The 18,633-nt window shown below is 50.2% G+C and overlaps 4 protein-coding genes across 4 annotated transcripts; 1 reads left to right on the forward strand and 3 right to left on the reverse strand.

The window, feature by feature from the left end:
• Positions 1-249: 249 nt before the first annotated feature.
• On the reverse strand, positions 250-1,404 carry TRUGW13939_00420 (uncharacterized protein; the record flags this gene model as incomplete). Its single annotated transcript, XM_035483628.1, has 4 exons — positions 250-411; positions 473-896; positions 947-1,182; positions 1,240-1,404. 4 exons carry the CDS (start codon positions 1,402-1,404, stop codon positions 250-252), a joined length of 987 nt encoding a protein of 328 aa, XP_035339521.1.
• A 3,763-nt stretch (positions 1,405-5,167) lies between these two features.
• TRUGW13939_00421 (uncharacterized protein) lies at positions 5,168-10,020 on the reverse strand (the record flags this gene model as incomplete). Its single annotated transcript, XM_035483629.1, has 3 exons — positions 5,168-9,150; positions 9,205-9,640; positions 9,691-10,020. The coding sequence occupies 3 exons, from the start codon at positions 10,018-10,020 to the stop codon at positions 5,168-5,170; spliced, it is 4,749 nt and encodes a 1,582-aa protein (XP_035339522.1).
• Positions 10,021-11,551: 1,531 nt separating this feature from the next.
• On the forward strand, positions 11,552-12,505 carry TRUGW13939_00422 (uncharacterized protein; the record flags this gene model as incomplete). The annotated part of the gene is made up of 2 exons (XM_035483630.1): positions 11,552-12,074; positions 12,144-12,505. The coding sequence occupies 2 exons, from the start codon at positions 11,552-11,554 to the stop codon at positions 12,503-12,505; spliced, it is 885 nt and encodes a 294-aa protein (XP_035339523.1).
• Positions 12,506-12,681: 176 nt separating this feature from the next.
• Positions 12,682-15,987, reverse strand: TRUGW13939_00423 (uncharacterized protein; the record flags this gene model as incomplete). Its single annotated transcript, XM_035483631.1, has 9 exons — positions 12,682-12,713; positions 12,769-12,871; positions 12,931-13,351; positions 13,412-13,858; positions 13,921-14,088; positions 14,147-14,318; positions 14,380-14,857; positions 14,914-15,096; positions 15,157-15,987. The coding sequence occupies 9 exons, from the start codon at positions 15,985-15,987 to the stop codon at positions 12,682-12,684; spliced, it is 2,835 nt and encodes a 944-aa protein (XP_035339524.1).
• Between the last annotated feature and the right edge of the window lie 2,646 nt (positions 15,988-18,633).

Consider the following 18,633-nt stretch of genomic DNA (forward strand, 5'->3'; position numbering starts at 1 on the left):
AAAAAAAGTGGGAAATTTTTGCAAACAAGCCTTTTAAGCCTTTTCTCTTTCTAATATCAACATAGCGAGTGACAGAACCCATTGGGTATAAAAATTGGGGACAATCAGGTGAGAAATAATTATATACAAGAAGGCGTTCCAAACGGGAGCTTGGGGCGCGGGGTATCAACAATCCCAACAAGGTCGGAAGTAATATGTCCATTCATCTTGAAAATTGAAAAAAAAAATTATTTTCTAAGATTGGTGGATTTACCGGGAGTAAACCTTGAGGGAGTTGACCTGCCAGTAGGTGGACTCGAAGGCAGAAGGGTTGTTCTGGACAAAGTCGTTGCACGAGGCAGCCTGGGTAGCGCAGGATCCGCTGCTCCAGACAGAGCCGGCCCAGTCACCGCAGAAAGTGATGTCAAAGACCTGTTTTAAATTAGTTGGATTGATTCAACAGCAATGTGAGAAAAAGGTAAGTAGGACGTACGATGTTGTGGTTCTGGAAGTGCGAGTCAATATCACAGTCACCGCTGAAGAGAGCAGCAGGCTGTCCCCAGGCAGCAGGGTTAGGATTGGCGCTGGTCAGGTCGGCAGGAACGTTGTCGTGGGAGAAGAAAAAGATCTGGATGAACTCGTCGGTCCACTCCATGGCGTAGATACCACCGTTGTTGCCGTTGAATCCGTCACCGTACGAGGTGGTGTCGCTCGAGTCGATACCGCAGCCGGCATTGTTGCTCTGGCCGGCGGCGTCGACGAAGCAGTTGCTGGTGGACACCTGTCCGCTGAAGCCAGAGTCGTTGATGGTGCAACCATCGCTGGTGTGCAGGGTCATAGCATTGCCACTCTGCTGGTTGACACCCTCGATGATATCGATCTCGCCGTAGGTGGGCCAGTCACCACCGACGGTCCAGCTGTGAGATATTAGAATTGGCATTGGACAAACTGTTCCATGTCGACTTACAAGGCAGGCCAGGAGCCACAGACGGAGCCGGGCATGTGGGCAAGGTCGAGAATGAACAGGCCCTTGTTGTAGGTGGCAGTGGAGGTCAGACGAACACTCTGACGGCCGCTTCCGGAGGCAGTGTTGGTGCTGTCAACACCAATGTATGTACCGTTATCCTTGGCAGCGATCAAACCGGCACTAGAGGCAGTGTCCTGGTCGACGTAGGTGACATATCCGTGGGTAGGGTCGGAGTCCTAGTGGCTATTAGAATGCGTTTCTAAAGTAACCAGCGGGCGTAGAGTAAAACATACAGTGGAGAAGCTGAACTTGGAGAAGAAGTCCAAGCCAGTAGGGTAGTTGTCGGACAAGGTGTAGGTACCATTGCCGCTGGTCTGACGGTGGTGGAGTCCTCCATGTCTGTGGCCACTGCCAAGCTGAGCCAAAGCCGCCAATTGAACGATAGTTGAGGCACGCATCTTGTATATAGAGATGGATAAGGAGTGCTAAAAACTACTCGAAGTGTTTGCGTTGGAAAAGGACAGTAAGTTTAAGGAATGAATGAATCGATGAGCACCAGGCTCAAACGTATTCGAAAAGGAAGGTGAGTAATTGGGGGAGGCACTGCTGGCAGGCTGTTCAGAAAATGATGGAGTTGAGAAAAGAGCAGGTCAGACGGAGCTGTGGGAGCAGCGAGGACCACTTTATACCAACACTGTCGAGCACAACTGCACCACGGATTAGCGCGTGCTCGGGGGGAGGGGGGCAAGAGAACAGCGAGAATAATCAGTGGCACGTTGGTGATGACTCTCTACATTCGGCATAGGCGATGGCGCTTACGGTCGAGTCACTGATTTGAATACAGACATTGGATGGCCGGGGGGAGAGTGGGCCGGAGGGCGGCATTGAAACGCCCAGCGATAAGGTAAGGACGGACGAGACGTAACCTGGCGCGGGCATTTATTCTTAGTCACAAGTCGAATCTTGTGCAGGTGAAACCACCAGCGGGGGGTGGTTCCTGGCCCAGCCAGGACACGGCAGTAGTGCGGCCGCTAGACTAGGGGTCATCGATGATGATTGCACCTATTCTTAGGAGACCCGGTTGTCCTGTGTATCATTCGGGCTGCGGGTGGGCGGCCAAGCCCCAATCAGCGTACGCCGGCCACAAGCCCAAGCCGATCGACGCTGGATGTGCATGCTGCATTATTAATTATTATTGGCTTGAATAGGATGATGGACAATAGTTAGGATGAAAATGTGAATAATAAGGTGGCTGTTATTGACAGGAACCTTGGCTACAAGGAGCACACACCATTCAACACAGTATTAGTACGTACTACCACAGGCCATACGGCCGATGCTAGCTCCTGTCAAAGTACCAACTCTATTATTCAAGGGTGGGAGACTGGGAGTACAGTAATAATATACGAACGGATATTGGCAGGTACCGCCTATAAAGTGTAAGATCTACAGTTTCGCGCCGTGGAGTTTCACTAAAAGTGATGCATTTAAAAAAGATGTGAAAACAATTTAAAGAAATACATATAAATCATCTCCGGCAAGGCCGATATGTGCCCGCTGCGGCCAGATTAGATGTATCAAGGACTATCAACAGTGAACAAAAGGTAAATGCGAACGGTTCAGATGCTGACTACCGACTCAGTGAGTGGGTCGTACTAAGCTTATCCTGGATAGTGGGGTCCCGCCCGAACCAAGCAACCTAAACTTTCTCCAGACTAAGGCGGTGTGTGGCAGCCAATTGTGGCGAGGGTCGCAAACCAAGCTTTTGTGGAGCCCATCGGCCATTGCTGGGTCCTCGGCTGTGAATGGCCCGGCATGGGTCTCCCTAGTGTTTCAACACTTGCCCCAGCGTCCAGTCAGCTCGTCTGCGAGTTACCTGATGGGCGCTACGAGGTCCTGAACAGGCTGAACTCGCAAGATTCGCCCTGGACATGATCGGCACCTGCAGAAAAACTCTTCTCTCCTAAAAATAAATTATTTTTTTTCCAGCGCCAAGTTCTAGCCGCTGGGCCTGCGCGAGGACTGTGCATTTTCAGCGTCATCGCGCCACCAAGGGTTTTCTAGCAAATGCGCAAATGCCGGTGCCTGCATATGCGCGAGTTCTCCTCCCCTTCTCCCAGCCCACGGCTTCAGACTGCCTAGCTCGGTGGCTGGCAGTTGTCCAACGGCGTAGCATGTCTAAAGCCACCGACGGCCTAGCTTGATCGCCCAGTTACAGTAAGTTGGTAACCCTGCGCGGTTGTCCTTTCCTAATTAAGACTAGTGGCTATTGCTGATTGGCAGGTAGTCCAGGTGGGGGCCCTCTCGGCTTTGTCCCTGCGTCCCAGCCAATCGCAGGGCCCTAACTATACCAGCCCCAAATTCCGGCCACATCAACTCGACTGGTCCGATTTGATCTCGCGGAGATTGAGACGAAGGTTACTGAAACAAAGCAAAAAACTCAAAAAGTAAACTCCATAAAATATAATAATTAAGGACAAAGGTAGAGAATAATTAAAGAGTCCATCGAACTTGAGGTATCGAAATGCTTTACCCTAGTCGGGAGCGTTCCTGGCCGCCACGTTGCATCGCCATACAAGCAGCTCGCTCGTTGGTCAGCCTCTGCCGCGCTCGGAACAATAAAGGAAAAAGCGCACTCCTCATTTTCTAGTGATGCGTCTTGAGTCTTGGACTTCTATGCCAAAAGTTAGCCAAGTCCTCCGTATACTCGGGGGAGTTAGTCGCCGCATGCAGACTCAATAATGTAGGATTCATAGTAACCATAACTAACCCCCGCATCTTTCATTAGTTCTTTATCGACTCTTTTGTTCCATTACTTCTACTCCGTACTTCATATGATCCTTTTTTTCGGATGAAGCTAATATCTATCTATTCAGTACTTAAGCAGTCATGGCTTGATCAGCTGATCAGCTTGTTGGTTAACCGTTCCTTGGCCAGTGCAACATCGTGGATGACAAGGTCGATATACTAATATAGCTCCTAGTAAGTGCTTGTACTAAGAGAAGAACGCTTTTTTAAACTTCTTGTGTTCTATCGTAAATTTAACACGATTCGCTTCCCTAAACCTAATTTAGCTAGCCATTAGTCAGATTCAACATGATGATGCTACTATATGTACGCCAATTGACCACCATTCTGATCATCCAGTGACTCTATCATTGTCGTTTCTTTGTCTATGGGGCTAGGTTCGGTATCAAACAGTCATCTATATCTAGCTCTATAATCGGGGCCTTCGTATACTCACTTCGGTGTACTCTGTAGCAAACGAGCGAAAAAACAAGCGAACGCTAGGTCACTAATTATTAGGCCGATACGACTTTTTAGGTAATACGTACTTGACCTTGCAACAATAATGGCGTCGGGGTGTCGGCCACGGGCGGATTAACCTATCACGGCCTCGGAGTTTCTTTTCTCTTCGACAACAAACCTCCATCCGGTGTCTTATGTGAAGAAATGAATCTATTTCAGACAGGCTAAAAAAAACTCACCTTTTAGCAGCATGAGTGTACGAACGAACGCATGTGATGCGTCGGGTGATCAATGCTTAAGGAAATTACAATTCGGCCACTACGCAAACAATATTTTTTTTCATTCACGGAACTACTTCTATCGTCCGATGGTTGTAACCATGATAATTATAGCAGCAACAACAATGAATAGAGTATTAAAGACTGTAAAGTATAAATCGCGGCTTTTTGTGTGGTCAACTGGTGTTCTCGTAGGCTTTATCCAAAAATAGTCCTACAAGATTGCCAGTTGAAGCTTTCAGATGTTGGCTGAGAATGTATCAATGTCATCAAATGGGTCATTATTAGAATTTCCTTCGATTAATGGTTTATTCGGCGACTAGCAGACTCTTTAAATTGACACCTGGAATGTTACATGCGCTTTTGCGGGGTGCCCACTGACCGTTGCGACTACACGCTGTCACTTCAGTCTCAGAGAATTTCAAAATCAATTGATGCAGGCGGCCTGAGTATTCCAGGTGGCTCTGATTAAACCATACATTTAAATAATTCATTATCGGTGATGAAATTCATAATATTCAATATAGCTAGTATAATCGCTCATATTAACACTATATAACTACCCAGTGCCACCTCCAATGTTGACAACACTGGATGAAACCCCATATCCAGGATTATTTATATACAATCGTCGCAGTAACTAAACATTCAATCACAATAACTCCAAGATAATCACCTGCATAGGTGCGTCATGCTATGTGCATATTGGACACACAAGTTCCCAACCCGCATCGGGTCTGAGCGAGGTTCGTAGGTGCGACGACTCTTCTAGGCCGCCTTCGTCCTCGGGGTTCCGATTCAAGAGACAGTCACGGTGACAGATATGTCGACAGGCAAATACCACTACGGGCCCCGAGTTCGGCTGTGTCTTATCCTTGGACATAGCGTCGTTTGAAAGTTCTTCGCCGTCAGGTGTGGTGACTGTCAACTTCACTTCCTCTTCGATCTTGCTGGGGCCTTTGCCTTTGGCAAGTGAATTGTCATGGTCGAGGCTTTTGTCTGCTCTTTCCCTTTCTCCCTCGGCCCGCCTTCTTTCCCAGGCTGTCCATATCGATGCCCCAGCGCCAGGGCCCCATATACGGTGGCGACAGACTTCACAGACCTGACCCCTTGGACGCCACCCGCGCTGACGTAGCTTTGTAACTTCATCTACGTGGACGAAAAGATCTTTATCAAGCATCCCATTGGCCAGCGACAAAAGTGACTCTTCATATGTATATGTTGAAAAGATCGAGGCTAGGACGCTACGTAGTTCCGAAAGCGAAGGCGAAGAACTTGCGGCACGCGCCAGAAAAGCGCGAAGAACACGCAAAAAGGACACTTGAGCGCTTTCTGAAGGATCCCCTGTAGTTGTTGTGCAGCTCAGAAGAGCTGTGAAAACTCTCTGTACCAGCTGGCGGAACACAAAACTTATCTCTCCTCCAGTGCCTTCGGCCCTGTGCTTTTCGTCACCAGAGGGCAAGGCCCATTTTGACTTAGAATCTTTAGGTAGTAGTGAGGATGTATTTCTCACAATCCGCACAATAGCGTCAATAAGATCTAGCCAGAGCTCCTCTTCAAATGTCAGTGGCTGCTGTAGAGCGACCGAGACGCGTTTATTGCCTCGCGTGGTTCCATTCTGCTTTGATTTGGAAGTCCGGGTTCGTCCCTGACACAGCCAGATACCCACCCCAGAGTATTTCTCTAGGCTCTCGAGAAGATCCCTAATCGCCTCTGCAGTGCCGGCTGAATCAGGCGAGTCATCTGCGTTGCGAAAAATCCCAACGAGCCCAGATTCAAGGGTGCCGAGGTAAGCTAGAAGACGATCCATAGCCCGACGCAGCTCACCTTGCCGTGCGAGGAGCACAACAGCAGCATCGACAACGCCACTACTTTCCATCGCGGGGAGGACTTCTTCCAAACGCAACTCATGGGCTCGCAGGGCGTCCACAAAATCCGCCACGTGAGATCGATTGTAACGACACAGGAGTTGCACGTAACGTTCGACTATCGGACTTTCTAACTCTGCAGGTACAGTTTTCGTGCCAGCATTGTAGATTTCTGGCTCAAGAAGCGTCGCCAAGTAGTGGAATTGCTTGTAATCGTCCTGACTCAATGATTCCAGAAAGGATGGGTGGAGAGAAGGAATGACTTTCTGGATCGTACGAGCAGCTTCTGACACATCGATGAGTGCTAATTCACGAGGATGGCTTTTAATGACTTGAATAACGTCGCGCTGTTGCTTGTTATTGAGCCCAGTTCCCGATCGCAGACAGTCAAAAATACATTTGAATACTTGCTCTCGTTCACTCGTGTCTTCTAGGTAGATGAGGATCAAGTCAGGGTATCGCTTCTCTGCGCGATACGTAGATTTGAGAACGCGAAAGAACTGTGCCTCTTTCAACAATGGAATCAAGCTTTGGATATCAGGTGGATGATAAACGGAGAGTAGATATTCCACGCTCAATTCGCAATCATCAGCCATTTCCTTGTTAGGGCACTGGCATAGTCGTTCAAGGACTTGGTGCAGTGTCGTTCCAGAAAGTAAGATGTATTGTGGGTATTTTGGAAGATTCCGTGCGATGAACATGTCCAAATAAATGGTTTCAAGGGGTCCAAATTCAGGGCTTCTCATAGCATCTAGTAGGATGCTAATAACGTATTGTCGATTCATGCGTAAACCAGGCGCTGGTGAACCGTCCGCTAAATCGGCTGAATCATTTAAAAAGCTGTCTTCAAACGCTTCATTCAACATACTCATGAAGCTAGAAGAGTCAAACTTGAGGATCGTCTGAAGCGAACTGGCAGGATTCTTTTGGCCAGAAGAGGCAGAACGGCCGCCTGAAAACAAATAGGTATATAGCGATGTTTTCGAATTAGTGGCATCATCTTCCTCCAATTCCTCCCCAGTCGGATAAATGCGCCCTGTGAGAACGAATGAAAGATATGGGAATATTTTCATCGCATTTTCATAGTCCTTTGCACCAATATCTGCACTGTCATTGCCATCTGTCGTTGATTTCATTATCTGGATCACAAATTCCAAAAGTGTTTCCAACGGCCCAATATAGTCTCCCAGAACGCGGTTCCAGACATAAACATAGGCATCATAGAGGTTATGCTGCTTACACAGCATAGTCACTTGTTCCAGATCCATGGTAGTAGGATCAAGGAGACAAATTACCTCCTCCAGCCAAGCTGATGTATGATTGGTTGAGTAGTAAGTGATCAGGGCTTTGAAAGCCGTTGGCGGGATAGATCTCACTTGACCTTCTCTGATGAACTTTTCGAGGACGTCTAAGAAGATACCTTCGGACTCATGCTCTTCGTACCACTCGTAAACCTCTTCCCACAGAAAGTCGTAGTCTTCTATACATGTGCATGATGTAATGCTAGCATCGGCTAGATCTTTTAACTGCGATTTTTGAACCCGCTCTGCGCCTGCTTCTTGATTTCTCCCAAAGGCGAACCTAAGCGAAGCTGATATCATTTCAAGAAGTTTCTCGCCAACAACGGAGTGCCGAATATCGTCTTCTTCAGGGAGGCCGACCGTCAACTTCTCTGCATCACCTTGATAGTATGTTGTCGCCAGCCTTATTGCCGCGACAAAATCTCCGACTTCCATATAGGCAAGGAGTCGGTCAGCCCAATTAGAAAGACTACCGACAGACAAATCATTGTATCCAAGAAGAAACAACCGCCCTTTGTAGGCCTTAAAACTTTGGTGGAAAGCATCCGCTACAACTCCGTGCATGGAGGCGTCGTTTTCATCGTATTGCTCAACCAACGAGTGCAGCTGAGACGAAAACAAATCGACGTGGTATATATGTTTGTGGAGGAGATCAAAAGAGTCTGTTACGCGAAGTGTTTTGTCTTCCAGAATCAGCAGCTGCTGTGTGATTGTCAACACAGCCATAACCGAGCGGCTTAGCCACTGTACAGCTACAATAGCTTCATCGGCCCTCCACCGGCTTCGAGGATGGAATTCGAGTACAGGGGGGCGGTCTTTTGTTGAACCACTGTCAGAATCGGATTCAAACACTTCTAGTACGGTCAACACATTGGACCAACAATATACAAGTTTTGTCTGTGAAACTTCGTCCTTCCCTTTCAACTTAATTGCAGGGAACCAGGCCAGCGCAGCGCTCATGACATTGTGTGAACCGACTTCTTTGGGGCGCGGTGACTTGTACTGTGTCTGTGCGACAGGCGTTGTGGACACAATAACAAGAAGATACGGGGTTAGCATTGCCACAAGACCCAAACCGTCGGTCGGCTGGTCGACGTTGCCCAGGGGCAGAGCAGAGAAGGCCAGGACAGAACTAGGTTTGCGAGGCCGGGCGTTCTGCAACGAAAACTCAGGATAACGACCCAATATTCTGGTAGTCTTGACCGTTCTTCCCACTGCACCCATACCTCGCGTCGCCAAGTGGGAGAAGGCCATGCCGCGATCGTCGGCAGAAACTAGGGCAGTACGTCTTGTACCTAGAAATCCGAGGTGAAGGATAGAGACACCAGTAATGTGGCCATCAACAGAAAGCTCTTCATGTTGCCGAGTCTGTATTGGCGGAATGTGAAGGAAGGGCCGGGCAGCCCGGGAGATTTCCCAGGTGAAGATATCGCCAGACATATGGCCCGCGGCAACAGTCGTATAGTCGGCGGACATGGCAATTGACGTAACAGCACCTGCTTCGGCAGCTAAACAATGGTGTCAGCTAGAAATAACGTCAACGGAAAGCTACAGTTACAAACCTTTCGTTCCCGAACCAACAATCGTCTTCAAATTCTGTTGATAATCGAAGACGAGAACTATGCCCTTGGACGTTCCCAAGACGATCATGGTAGAGACTGAAATACACGTTGGCTGTCCGAAATTGCGCCTCCCAAGCTCCGAAAATGATTGTCCACCAATTTTTCGCAGTTTAGTCCACCTGACCACTTCCCAGGGAGCCTGTTGCGGCTCATGCTCGAGATCAGCCGTTGCGGAGAAGGGCTGGCTGGCAAAAGACGAATTCCGAGAATGGTTATGAAAAATGAATGGAGACGATGCTCGAGGGCTGCTGAATGACGAGGACGACAGTCTTGACTGGAAGCGGAGGTCGAATGGACGGTGAGCTGGGCTGGGGCTGGATGCTGAAGACTCTCGGAGAGCAAAGGCACTGCTGCCGGGTGACGAGCGTAGGGAGCCCTAGATGGTCAGTATGCATGCTTTGAAAAGTCTCATGGGTCGAATCTTACATGAAGGGACGGCGTATCGTCTGGTAGTGACGATGTATCTTCCGCGCCTGGAACAGCACGGGGCAAGGACTGGGATGCGCCATCTTCTTCAGTGATATCCTCTTGGGGGCCCACGTCGCCAGGGTCGGTAACGATGGCAGGTACATCATCCGACTGATTCGACCCCGTCTCGTCGAGATCATCTGTGTCTAGGTGGCTCGTTGGGCCCGCGCCGTTGGTGGTAACATGCCCATTGGTGTGGGCGGGCAGGTCTTGGTCTTGGTCTTCCTGGTCGAGGTCAAGCTCATCCTCACGGGCGCCGTCATTCTTGCCCTCGTTCATGGAGCTCATTAGCAATGGATCCGAATGATCATTTCTCCGAGAGACGTGACGAAGTTGCGATTGCTCCCAGGCCGACAAGCTTCCCGAGCTAGTTCGTAGCGGTACACGCGGCGGTAGTGGGCGAGGCTGGAAGGACAAGGCGATTGAGTTGGTCGCGACAGCTCTGTTGGCAAATCAGGCTTCTGTGTGCATCAAAGTCGACGGTCGCCGAGACGGCAGATAGCAGCCCGCGCGTTGGAGAATCAGGATTGACGCCTTTCGAGGCCTTGAATGGTGTTGATAGCGATGGGTTGCGGTTGCCTGCTTTGGCTAATCAGCCCGTTCTGCCGCGCCCGTCACCGCCTCGGCTGTCAGCGCCCCACGTCAACACCAAGCTAGAGCTCCAGCTCCAACCACAGCCACAGCTACACCTGCAACTGGTACATACGAATAATGACTACGAATTATTATGTCGGATTAGAGAATCGAGATTGTCACTATGAACGTGGGTGTCAGCTCTCAACTCTGTCTGGCGAGAGCGAATGTCTCTACAATGACCCGGACAGGTGACACCATCATCAGAGTATAAACAAGAATCTGGCACATAGCAGATACTGCAATGCATACAGATTCAGATTCACACGAGTTGTTCTCAGCCCGACTCTTCGCCGCAACTACTATAGCCAACTAGCCAGGGACCGCCAGGCCGTCGATCCTGTCTAGCGCTTGGGACAGTTCCAAGTTGTATCGAGAATTCGAGCACCCGATATCGCATGATGACGCCGGATTAATGTGTAACCGCCACCAACAAACTTAGGCGCAGAGACGTATCAGCGCCAGCAGTAGTCAGTCGTCAGACTTTGCAGCAAGACGACCTAATCGAATTCTTACCAAGTGAGTTGAGGGCCACTACTAACTAGGGTTGGCGACGTTGTATCTCGGGAGGCTAGCGCAAGACCCAGTGTACCCACGGCTCATACCGAACATCCACACAGTCTTGGGGTCTATTCCTGTTCCTGGCGTCTGACTACTCTGTACGGCGACTCTTCGATGTGCTTGACTAGGACATAAGAATTTAGAGTGGCGCATTGCAGCGACTCACCTTTCGCAGCCAGAACACGCGTTCCCCTGCACGTCGAACCCCAATCCTCGTGACAGCGGCGCCCATGCGCCCGATTCATGCAGCGATTGGGGTCGCATCCTGTGGCCCTGTCATTGGGTCCGTCGATTTTTCAAGGGATTAGAGTGCGCTCCTAATATGACGATCGGACGATCGGATGATGTCCCTTAACCGCATCAGGCTTCGTCGATTTCCTGCGTGTCACTCGGGGGCTCCGAACCGTACTGCGCGTGCTGGGCACATGCTTGGATCATTGCTAATAATAATGTGCGGCGGATATGGAACAATGATACCTTACTAGAGCCTAGGGAGCATGCATCCCTTGCCGTCATATATAATGCTGCTGGCGCCTCTCCGGAATGCTTGATCTGCCCAGCTCTGCTAAGCAAGCCCCGTCCTTTGGAAGTATACAGTGGGAAATAACATTCTCGATTCTTGAAGATGCTGATGCAACGTCTTGCTTTCCTGTCTGCGGCGCTCGCGCCCCTGGCAGCCGCGCAGTGCAATGGACACAGCGAGTTCTGTGACCGGTCGTGGTCAAACATCACGCTGGTCGGAGCGCACGACTCGCCATTTGTCGGCGACGGACTGTCGGACAACCAGAACATCAACATCACGGCGCAGCTTGATCTTGGCATCCGTTTCTTGCAGGGCCAGACGCACAAGAGCGGCGATACGATCGAGTTGTGCCACACCAGCTGCATCCTCGAGGACGCGGGAAGCCTGGACGACTTTTTGGGTTCCATCAAGACCTGGTTGGACGCCAACCCGAACGAGGTGGTGACTCTGCTCGTCACCAACGGCGACAACCTCGACATTAGCGAGTTCGCCTCGGTTTTCAACAGCAGCGGCATCCTGCCGTACGTCTACACGCCGCCGACCAGCCCGGACGTGCTACCCATAGACCAGTGGCCGACTCTGCAGGAGTTGATTGACAACGGAACCCGCGTCGTTGCTTTCCTCGGTATGTTTTTTTTTTTTTTTTTCAAAGTCAAAAAATAAAAATAAAAAACATATACTAATAGATCCACAGACTACGGCGCCGACACGACTTCCGTGCCCTACATCCTCGAAGAGTTCAACTACTACTTCGAGACCCAGTATGACGTGACCGATTCCACCTTCTCCAACTGCAGCATCGACCGCCCAGCCGGCGCCAGCCCCGACGGCCTCATGTACATTGTCAACCACTTCCTCGACAAGGACGTGCTCGGCATCAAGGTGCCTGACCGCGACGCTGCGCCGACAACCAACGCGGCCACGGGCGACGGCAGTATCGGCGCCAATGCTGATCTGTGTGATGATCTGTATGGGCGTCCACCGAATGTGCTCTTGGTTGATTTCACCGACCAGGGTGCTGTTATTGATGCGCAGAACGCGCTTAACGGTGTCTAAGCGTTTTATGTCTAGATAAAGGATCGATGACGGCTTTGTATATCTAACGCGACAAGTTCATGTTTTTTTCTTTTGAACGTGGGATTATTTTCTATATATATATCTATATGTACATGTACATATAACGACCAATTCATTATATATCTAAATGCTACTTTGCAGAAGCAAAAGGTTCTTTATTCGTCAATCTCTACATGCATTTGCAACTCTGCTACCTGTCAGCCCCGGCCAAGTGATTGAACAAAAAAAAATTTTAAACTCACCGTATATTCTGTTCGCCGAGCCGACAATAACCTCTGCCTTGCGCTGAATTTTCGCGCTGTACCGTTCTATTTCTTGTTGCTCCTGCATTTTCCGCGGGCGAGACTATAGAACAAATCAGTACGAATCCACACAATTTTCATAATCCGTAGGGAAATACTAACCATCATCAAAACAGGAACAATATCCTTGGGATCAGCCTCGGCCAGCGCTCGCACGCTCCGGAAACCGTTCTCCCATAATAATCTCGCCGTCCGGCTCTTGACGAACGTCACCTGCGCCATTTCCAAAAGATCGTCTCGGGCACCAGCCTGCAGGCGGTCTCTCATGTGATCAAGCACTACGGCCAGCATGCCCCAGCCCATTCTCTGGCAGAATCTGACCATGCCCGCAGCAAACCCGTGGCAAGTCTGGGCTAGCGTTTGGACGACGCCGCGCGGGGTGCGGTACCGGCTTGAGATTGTGGATAGAGGTACTTCATTGCTCAAATCGCGGAGTTGAAATGCAGTGAAAGCGCGGTGGTATACTCGTGCCAGGTTCAATTGTGCCGGGTTATCTTCTTTGAGTGTCCGTCCGCACTGGGCCCTGTAGATTGCTGTCAGAAATCTTTAGAGCGCAAGGTTGTTGTTTTTTTGTCTTGCATACATATTGTTCACGAAGCCTGGTTGCACACCAACAAACTGCAAAGCTCGAATGCCACTCTCGTCGAGAGCGTCCAATTGATCTCGGAAAACGATCCAATCTATAACGTTATTCATGGCGACCGAAAGTGGCGTGAACATGTAAAAAATGTGCATCTCGCCATCCATAACAAAAGCTTCTAGGGCTCGCTTGAGCTCTTCATGGATGAAAAGGCCATCGTCGGGCGAAAACGACGACGCGACGATGGCGCCACCGAGTTTTGTCGCCTCATAAGATTCGTCTTCACGCAAGTGTAAAAGCTTAGCATCGACTAATTCTTGCAAGCTCGCTTCAGTCAGTTTTTGTATTTCGGCGGCTTCCCGCGTTCGATACAGCAGAGTATTTCTCATATACTCCTCGATCGCTTCACGACCAGATACCAAACGAGTTGCGATGGCTTCCAACAGGGCCCTAGTAGTAGCGGGGAACAATCAGCGTGGTGCCGTGAGACACGCCATTCGGGGGCGGCTTACCGTTTCACTCCTTTGTTGTCCTGGTCCTGGGCCAGGCAGCTTTCAATAGCAGGGATCTCGGCATCCCAAATTTCAGCAACATCTTCCAAATCAGGTTTCTCACAAATGAGAAAGGTTTCTCCAACAGTGTCTTTGCCTTTTCGCCCGGCGCGGCCTCGCATTTGCCGTCTAATATTGATTAGCCGGTGCTGTTATTAAAACTGTAAAGATATGACGGGCTACATACAACAATGCTGGTCCAACAAGGTCGCGTCCCATGCGGGCGCCTTGCATAATGACCCGCCTAGCAGGGAGATTAACGCCCGCCGCAAGACTGCAAGTAGCCACGATGATTTTGATGATACCTTGGTCGTATGCATCGGCTATCAAGTCGCGTTCCTCGGTAGTCAATCCGGCATCTATAGTTTCAGGTCAGCCTAATGGGTATTATTTCGACAGTCACAAATTATAAAAGCTTACGGTGAAATGCAACTCCATTGGGCACGGTCACCTGCAAAACAGGATCCAAGCCACACGGTAGACTCTGCAATTCAGCCAAAAGGTCCAGTCGCTTTTCCAAAATTTCAGCATCCGATGCGGACGGAGGCTGTACTGCACCACCTATAAGCATTGCGTTGGCCTGGCAGGCAAGGCGGCTGCCACAAAACACGAGGGCTCCAAAACCCGCTGTGGCTGTTTCGACTGCGAGGGCAACCATGGCATTGACAGTCGGTTTGGCCAGTTGTTTGAAGGCCGAAGCATCGATGACTCGGTACGATCCAAGGGAAGCTTGTAGCAGCGACGCTGGGTCCAGTTTTGTCGCGGTTTGAAAGAATTCTTTGGACTGGGCAGCTTGATATATAATATTTTCGTAAACGAGGTACTCCTCGATAGGAACTGGGCGATGGTCAGAACCATGGTAGGAAGCGCGTAGCCATTTAGCCAGTAGGTCTGTATTCTAGGAGGGAAATCAGTGGTATACTTAGCGGAGAACGGTACAATGCTTCTACTCACGGAAATGGTAGCGCTCATGCCGATGATCTGAATATCTTGCTGTAGGAGCAGCAGCTTGGTGACCATCAGCTCGAGCAAGTATCCACGACTGTCGTCGTCTAGCATATGGATTTCATCGACCACTATAGCAGCCAGATCGCCAATGGTGCACTCCTCGATGGCGGCGTTCACTAGAGAATTGGCCTACGCGGGCGGTATACATCAGACATTATTGAAGGAACACGTGTGTCTACAGCAGCTGACCTTTTCGATTGTGCAGACGGCAATGTCAGTGTCGGCCCAGGTGGTGCGCGACTTGCTGCCTCCGAAGAAGCCGGTAATGCGTATCTCCTTGGGCGGGCGGGTCCGTGGCTTTGCTGCGGCATCGTTGTCGCTGTCATCAACGACGATGTTTTTCTCCACGTCCTGGACGATGCGACGCAGCCACTTGAGCTTTTCCTGGACAACGGCGACATAGGGCAGCACCAAGATAGCTTTCCGAGCGGGCTGTTCGATGACTCTCTTGAGCATGAGGACATCAGAAACCAACGACTTGCCGCCTCCGGTCGGGGCGGAGTAGAGCAGGTTCCTCTCGCCAGACAGATGGCCACGACCGAGCAGACAGGAAGCCTGCCATGGGTAGATCGAGTCGATGCCGACAGCCTTGAAATTGGACACGAGCGTGGGGGGCAGGCCATACTTGGGATGCTGCAGCGACAAAAGCGGACTAGCGGCGGACTGTGGACGCGCGTGAGTGGCTGTCGGCGGCGCCAAGGCAGAAGTGGGCCCGCTAATGGCACTAGCCACAATTCGGCTAGTGTGAGTGGCTTCGGCGGCAGGCACGATCTTTTGATAATTATTATTGTCAGGCGTGCTGTCCTGGGCCTGTCTGTGTGTGTAACGGTGCAGCGAGGCAGCAGTAGTCGTAGTGACACGAGGCCGTCTGTCTCCTATGGTCTGCAACGGCCGTTTCACGCCTGCAACAGGGGCAATGGTGGTGGTGGTGGTTGTTGTTGTTTTTGGTGTTGTTTGCTGGCGCGCCGTGTCGATAGAGGTCTGGAAGCCATGGCTCTGAAACGGCTGGCCAGGCGCCATGCCAGAATATTAGTGTGGCGACGGAAGAGATGCTTCAAAACGGCCTCCATCTGGCTGCTACCATTTTCTTCTTTGAGATGGTGGTGGTGAAGCGAGAAATCAAGTCGCACAACATTGATGGCCAAACAGGTGATTGATTGATTGATGTCGGTCGAGGGCGGGTGGAGACGGGCGGACCTTGCAGTTGCAGCCTCAGGTGTCGTCTGCGCGCGGGCTTGGCTTGGCATTGCGATTTTATTGTCAGGCTGATTCATAGCGAGGTAGTTGTTGGTTAATATTGACCTGAACAACATGTGCGTGTCTGTGTGTGTCTTTTATTGCCATATTATGAATAAAACTATTTAATATTAATATACTACGTGGTATGTGTCTCCCGTCTCTATTGTCGACAATCAGCGGTGGATCCGCCCGGGCCCGGGTGCCGGGCTAGTGGTGCGTTAGTCCTGACGTTGTGGTCACCCTTAACAATTAATGTGTGTTAGTTATCTAATAGTATATACAAGTAGTGTGCATTCTAGTACTGACTCCACTGTTTTGAATATGAACCGGTGCAGTGTACTTTATGTGGTGTCCCCATACGGAGTATACAAATATATATATACATACTGAGTAGCAAATCAATATTGATGACGTCCCGTTTGCATCGGGACCGACAGCCTCACCAATGATCGTCTCATTTGCCCTCGATCACAATTGACAACTCATACATTACTCATTTCCAGTCACGTGCAAACCTTCCCAGCTCGTCCCTTGAGAGCGGGCTTTCTGACGAAGTAAGTACTCGGTAGTAGGTTGGCCCAGTCGATCATACCGTCTGTCTACATCCATATGCCCGACCCGATGAAAGAACTCGGCGACAAAGAGGGCGTAATAATATTAATAATAATGCGGAAATGAGAGGATAATAATAATAATGCGTGGCAAAACCCGGAGCAAATTCTTCACGGGGCCCGCCTGATTGGCCGAGCCCCGGCCACAGCAAGCCCCATTGGACAGACTAGTGGGCGCTATTCCTGTTGCGTATTGCTGTGGCACTAGTCCCAAAGAGGGAACTCATAACTGATTCCCTGCCCAGCGACAAGAAGAATAATCAGAATAATAGCGAGGTTTTCCATGTATCGTGCCTATTTTTATTGTTGTTGTTGTTATTATTACCCTGTCGCCTATTCATTCCGTGTGTATTCTTTTCTGGCCAATATGGCCATCCAAAGTGTGATATATATTAGACCGACTCCTCTCGTCCCACTATACTACTAGCCCGAACCCACGTTGCAGGAGACTGCAAATGTCCCTCTGGACAAGAAACACGAAAATATATTATGGTTATTATTCAACATTTACTCGAGCAGCAACAATAATATTGATGGCGCCCATCTCGAGTAATGTGGCCCGCCCGATTGGCCGGCTGGCTCCATGCCACTAATAAGCCCGTGAACTATCAATCGCAGGAAATAATAGTAGCTGCCGCACCTTGCTGACCGACGAATGCGTCCATTAACCTGTGAATCATTAATATTACTAGTATGGCAATTCCTGCTACGTAGCGTACTTCAGGCACCTTTCCCCGTTGCTGCCTTGCTGCCATGTAATCCCATCAAAACGACCTCGACAAGGGACAGCAAAAGAACACGAGCAGAAAAGACAAGAAGCAGCAATTAAATTAAAAGAAAGAAACGGCCGATCCGGCTCTGGCCCATCGGCGCGTGGTGAGAGGTCGGCTCGGCCGCTGCATTCCTGGTTCCGCAGAGCATCTTTCTGTATCTCTCTCGCTCCTTCCCTCTTTCCCTCTTTCTCTCCTCACACACTCTTTCTTTCCTTCTACACACCTTCTTCCCTCCTCCGTCTTTTCCCCTCTCCCTCTCCCTTTCTCACCTTTTCATCCTTCATCTTTCATCCTTACCCCCTTCACGGTCATCGCGTGCCACACACACGCGGTTTGACTTGCACGGCCTCTCTTGGCATCGCCTGGTTTCGCTTTCTCGTGCCCGCGTCGGATATCACTTCTTGTCCCTTGCCATCCTCGCCAGCTGGATGATCACGCTTGTTTGTCCAGCAGCATCATCGCCGAGCATTTATTCCGCCATCATCGCCCATCGCGGTCGACCGCACTAGGGGACGTGCTCCAATCTCACCGGCGGATTATTCCTTCTTACTGGCTCTCGAGTCAAGACTCGAGTCGAACAAGGGTTGGTCAACTCGTTCTTATTATCTTATTTCTTCCTTTCTTTCCCTCTTCCTCTATCACCATCACATCACTTCGCCCGTCTCGCCACAGCATCATCTGAGGTGACCCACCTGATGCTGCCTATTATCACCCTGCCTATTTATTATTGTTGGACCATTCTGATTCTATCCCGTATGCATACCCTCTCCCCTCCCACCGCCTGCTCTTCTTTCCCTCTTTCTCTCTCGCTTGCTCGACACCGTTTACCCTCTCGTTGCGACTTGTCCTACTGCAGCGCGCATCCTTTCCTGCCCACCGCTGATCACCCCGGCCTCCCGCACTGATATTGTGCCGTCGTGGTGTTTTTCTGCTGCCCGTTTCTTATTTCCTCTCGTATTATTGCCGCGTCTCCGCTCCACACGCGCCTGTGCAGATCCATCCTAGTACACTACCAACTGTCTGTCGGATCTTCTTGATGTTCC

This window comes from Talaromyces rugulosus, chromosome I (assembly GCF_013368755.1).
Source record: "Talaromyces rugulosus chromosome I, complete sequence".
Classification (NCBI taxonomy): domain Eukaryota; kingdom Fungi; phylum Ascomycota; class Eurotiomycetes; order Eurotiales; family Trichocomaceae; genus Talaromyces; species Talaromyces rugulosus.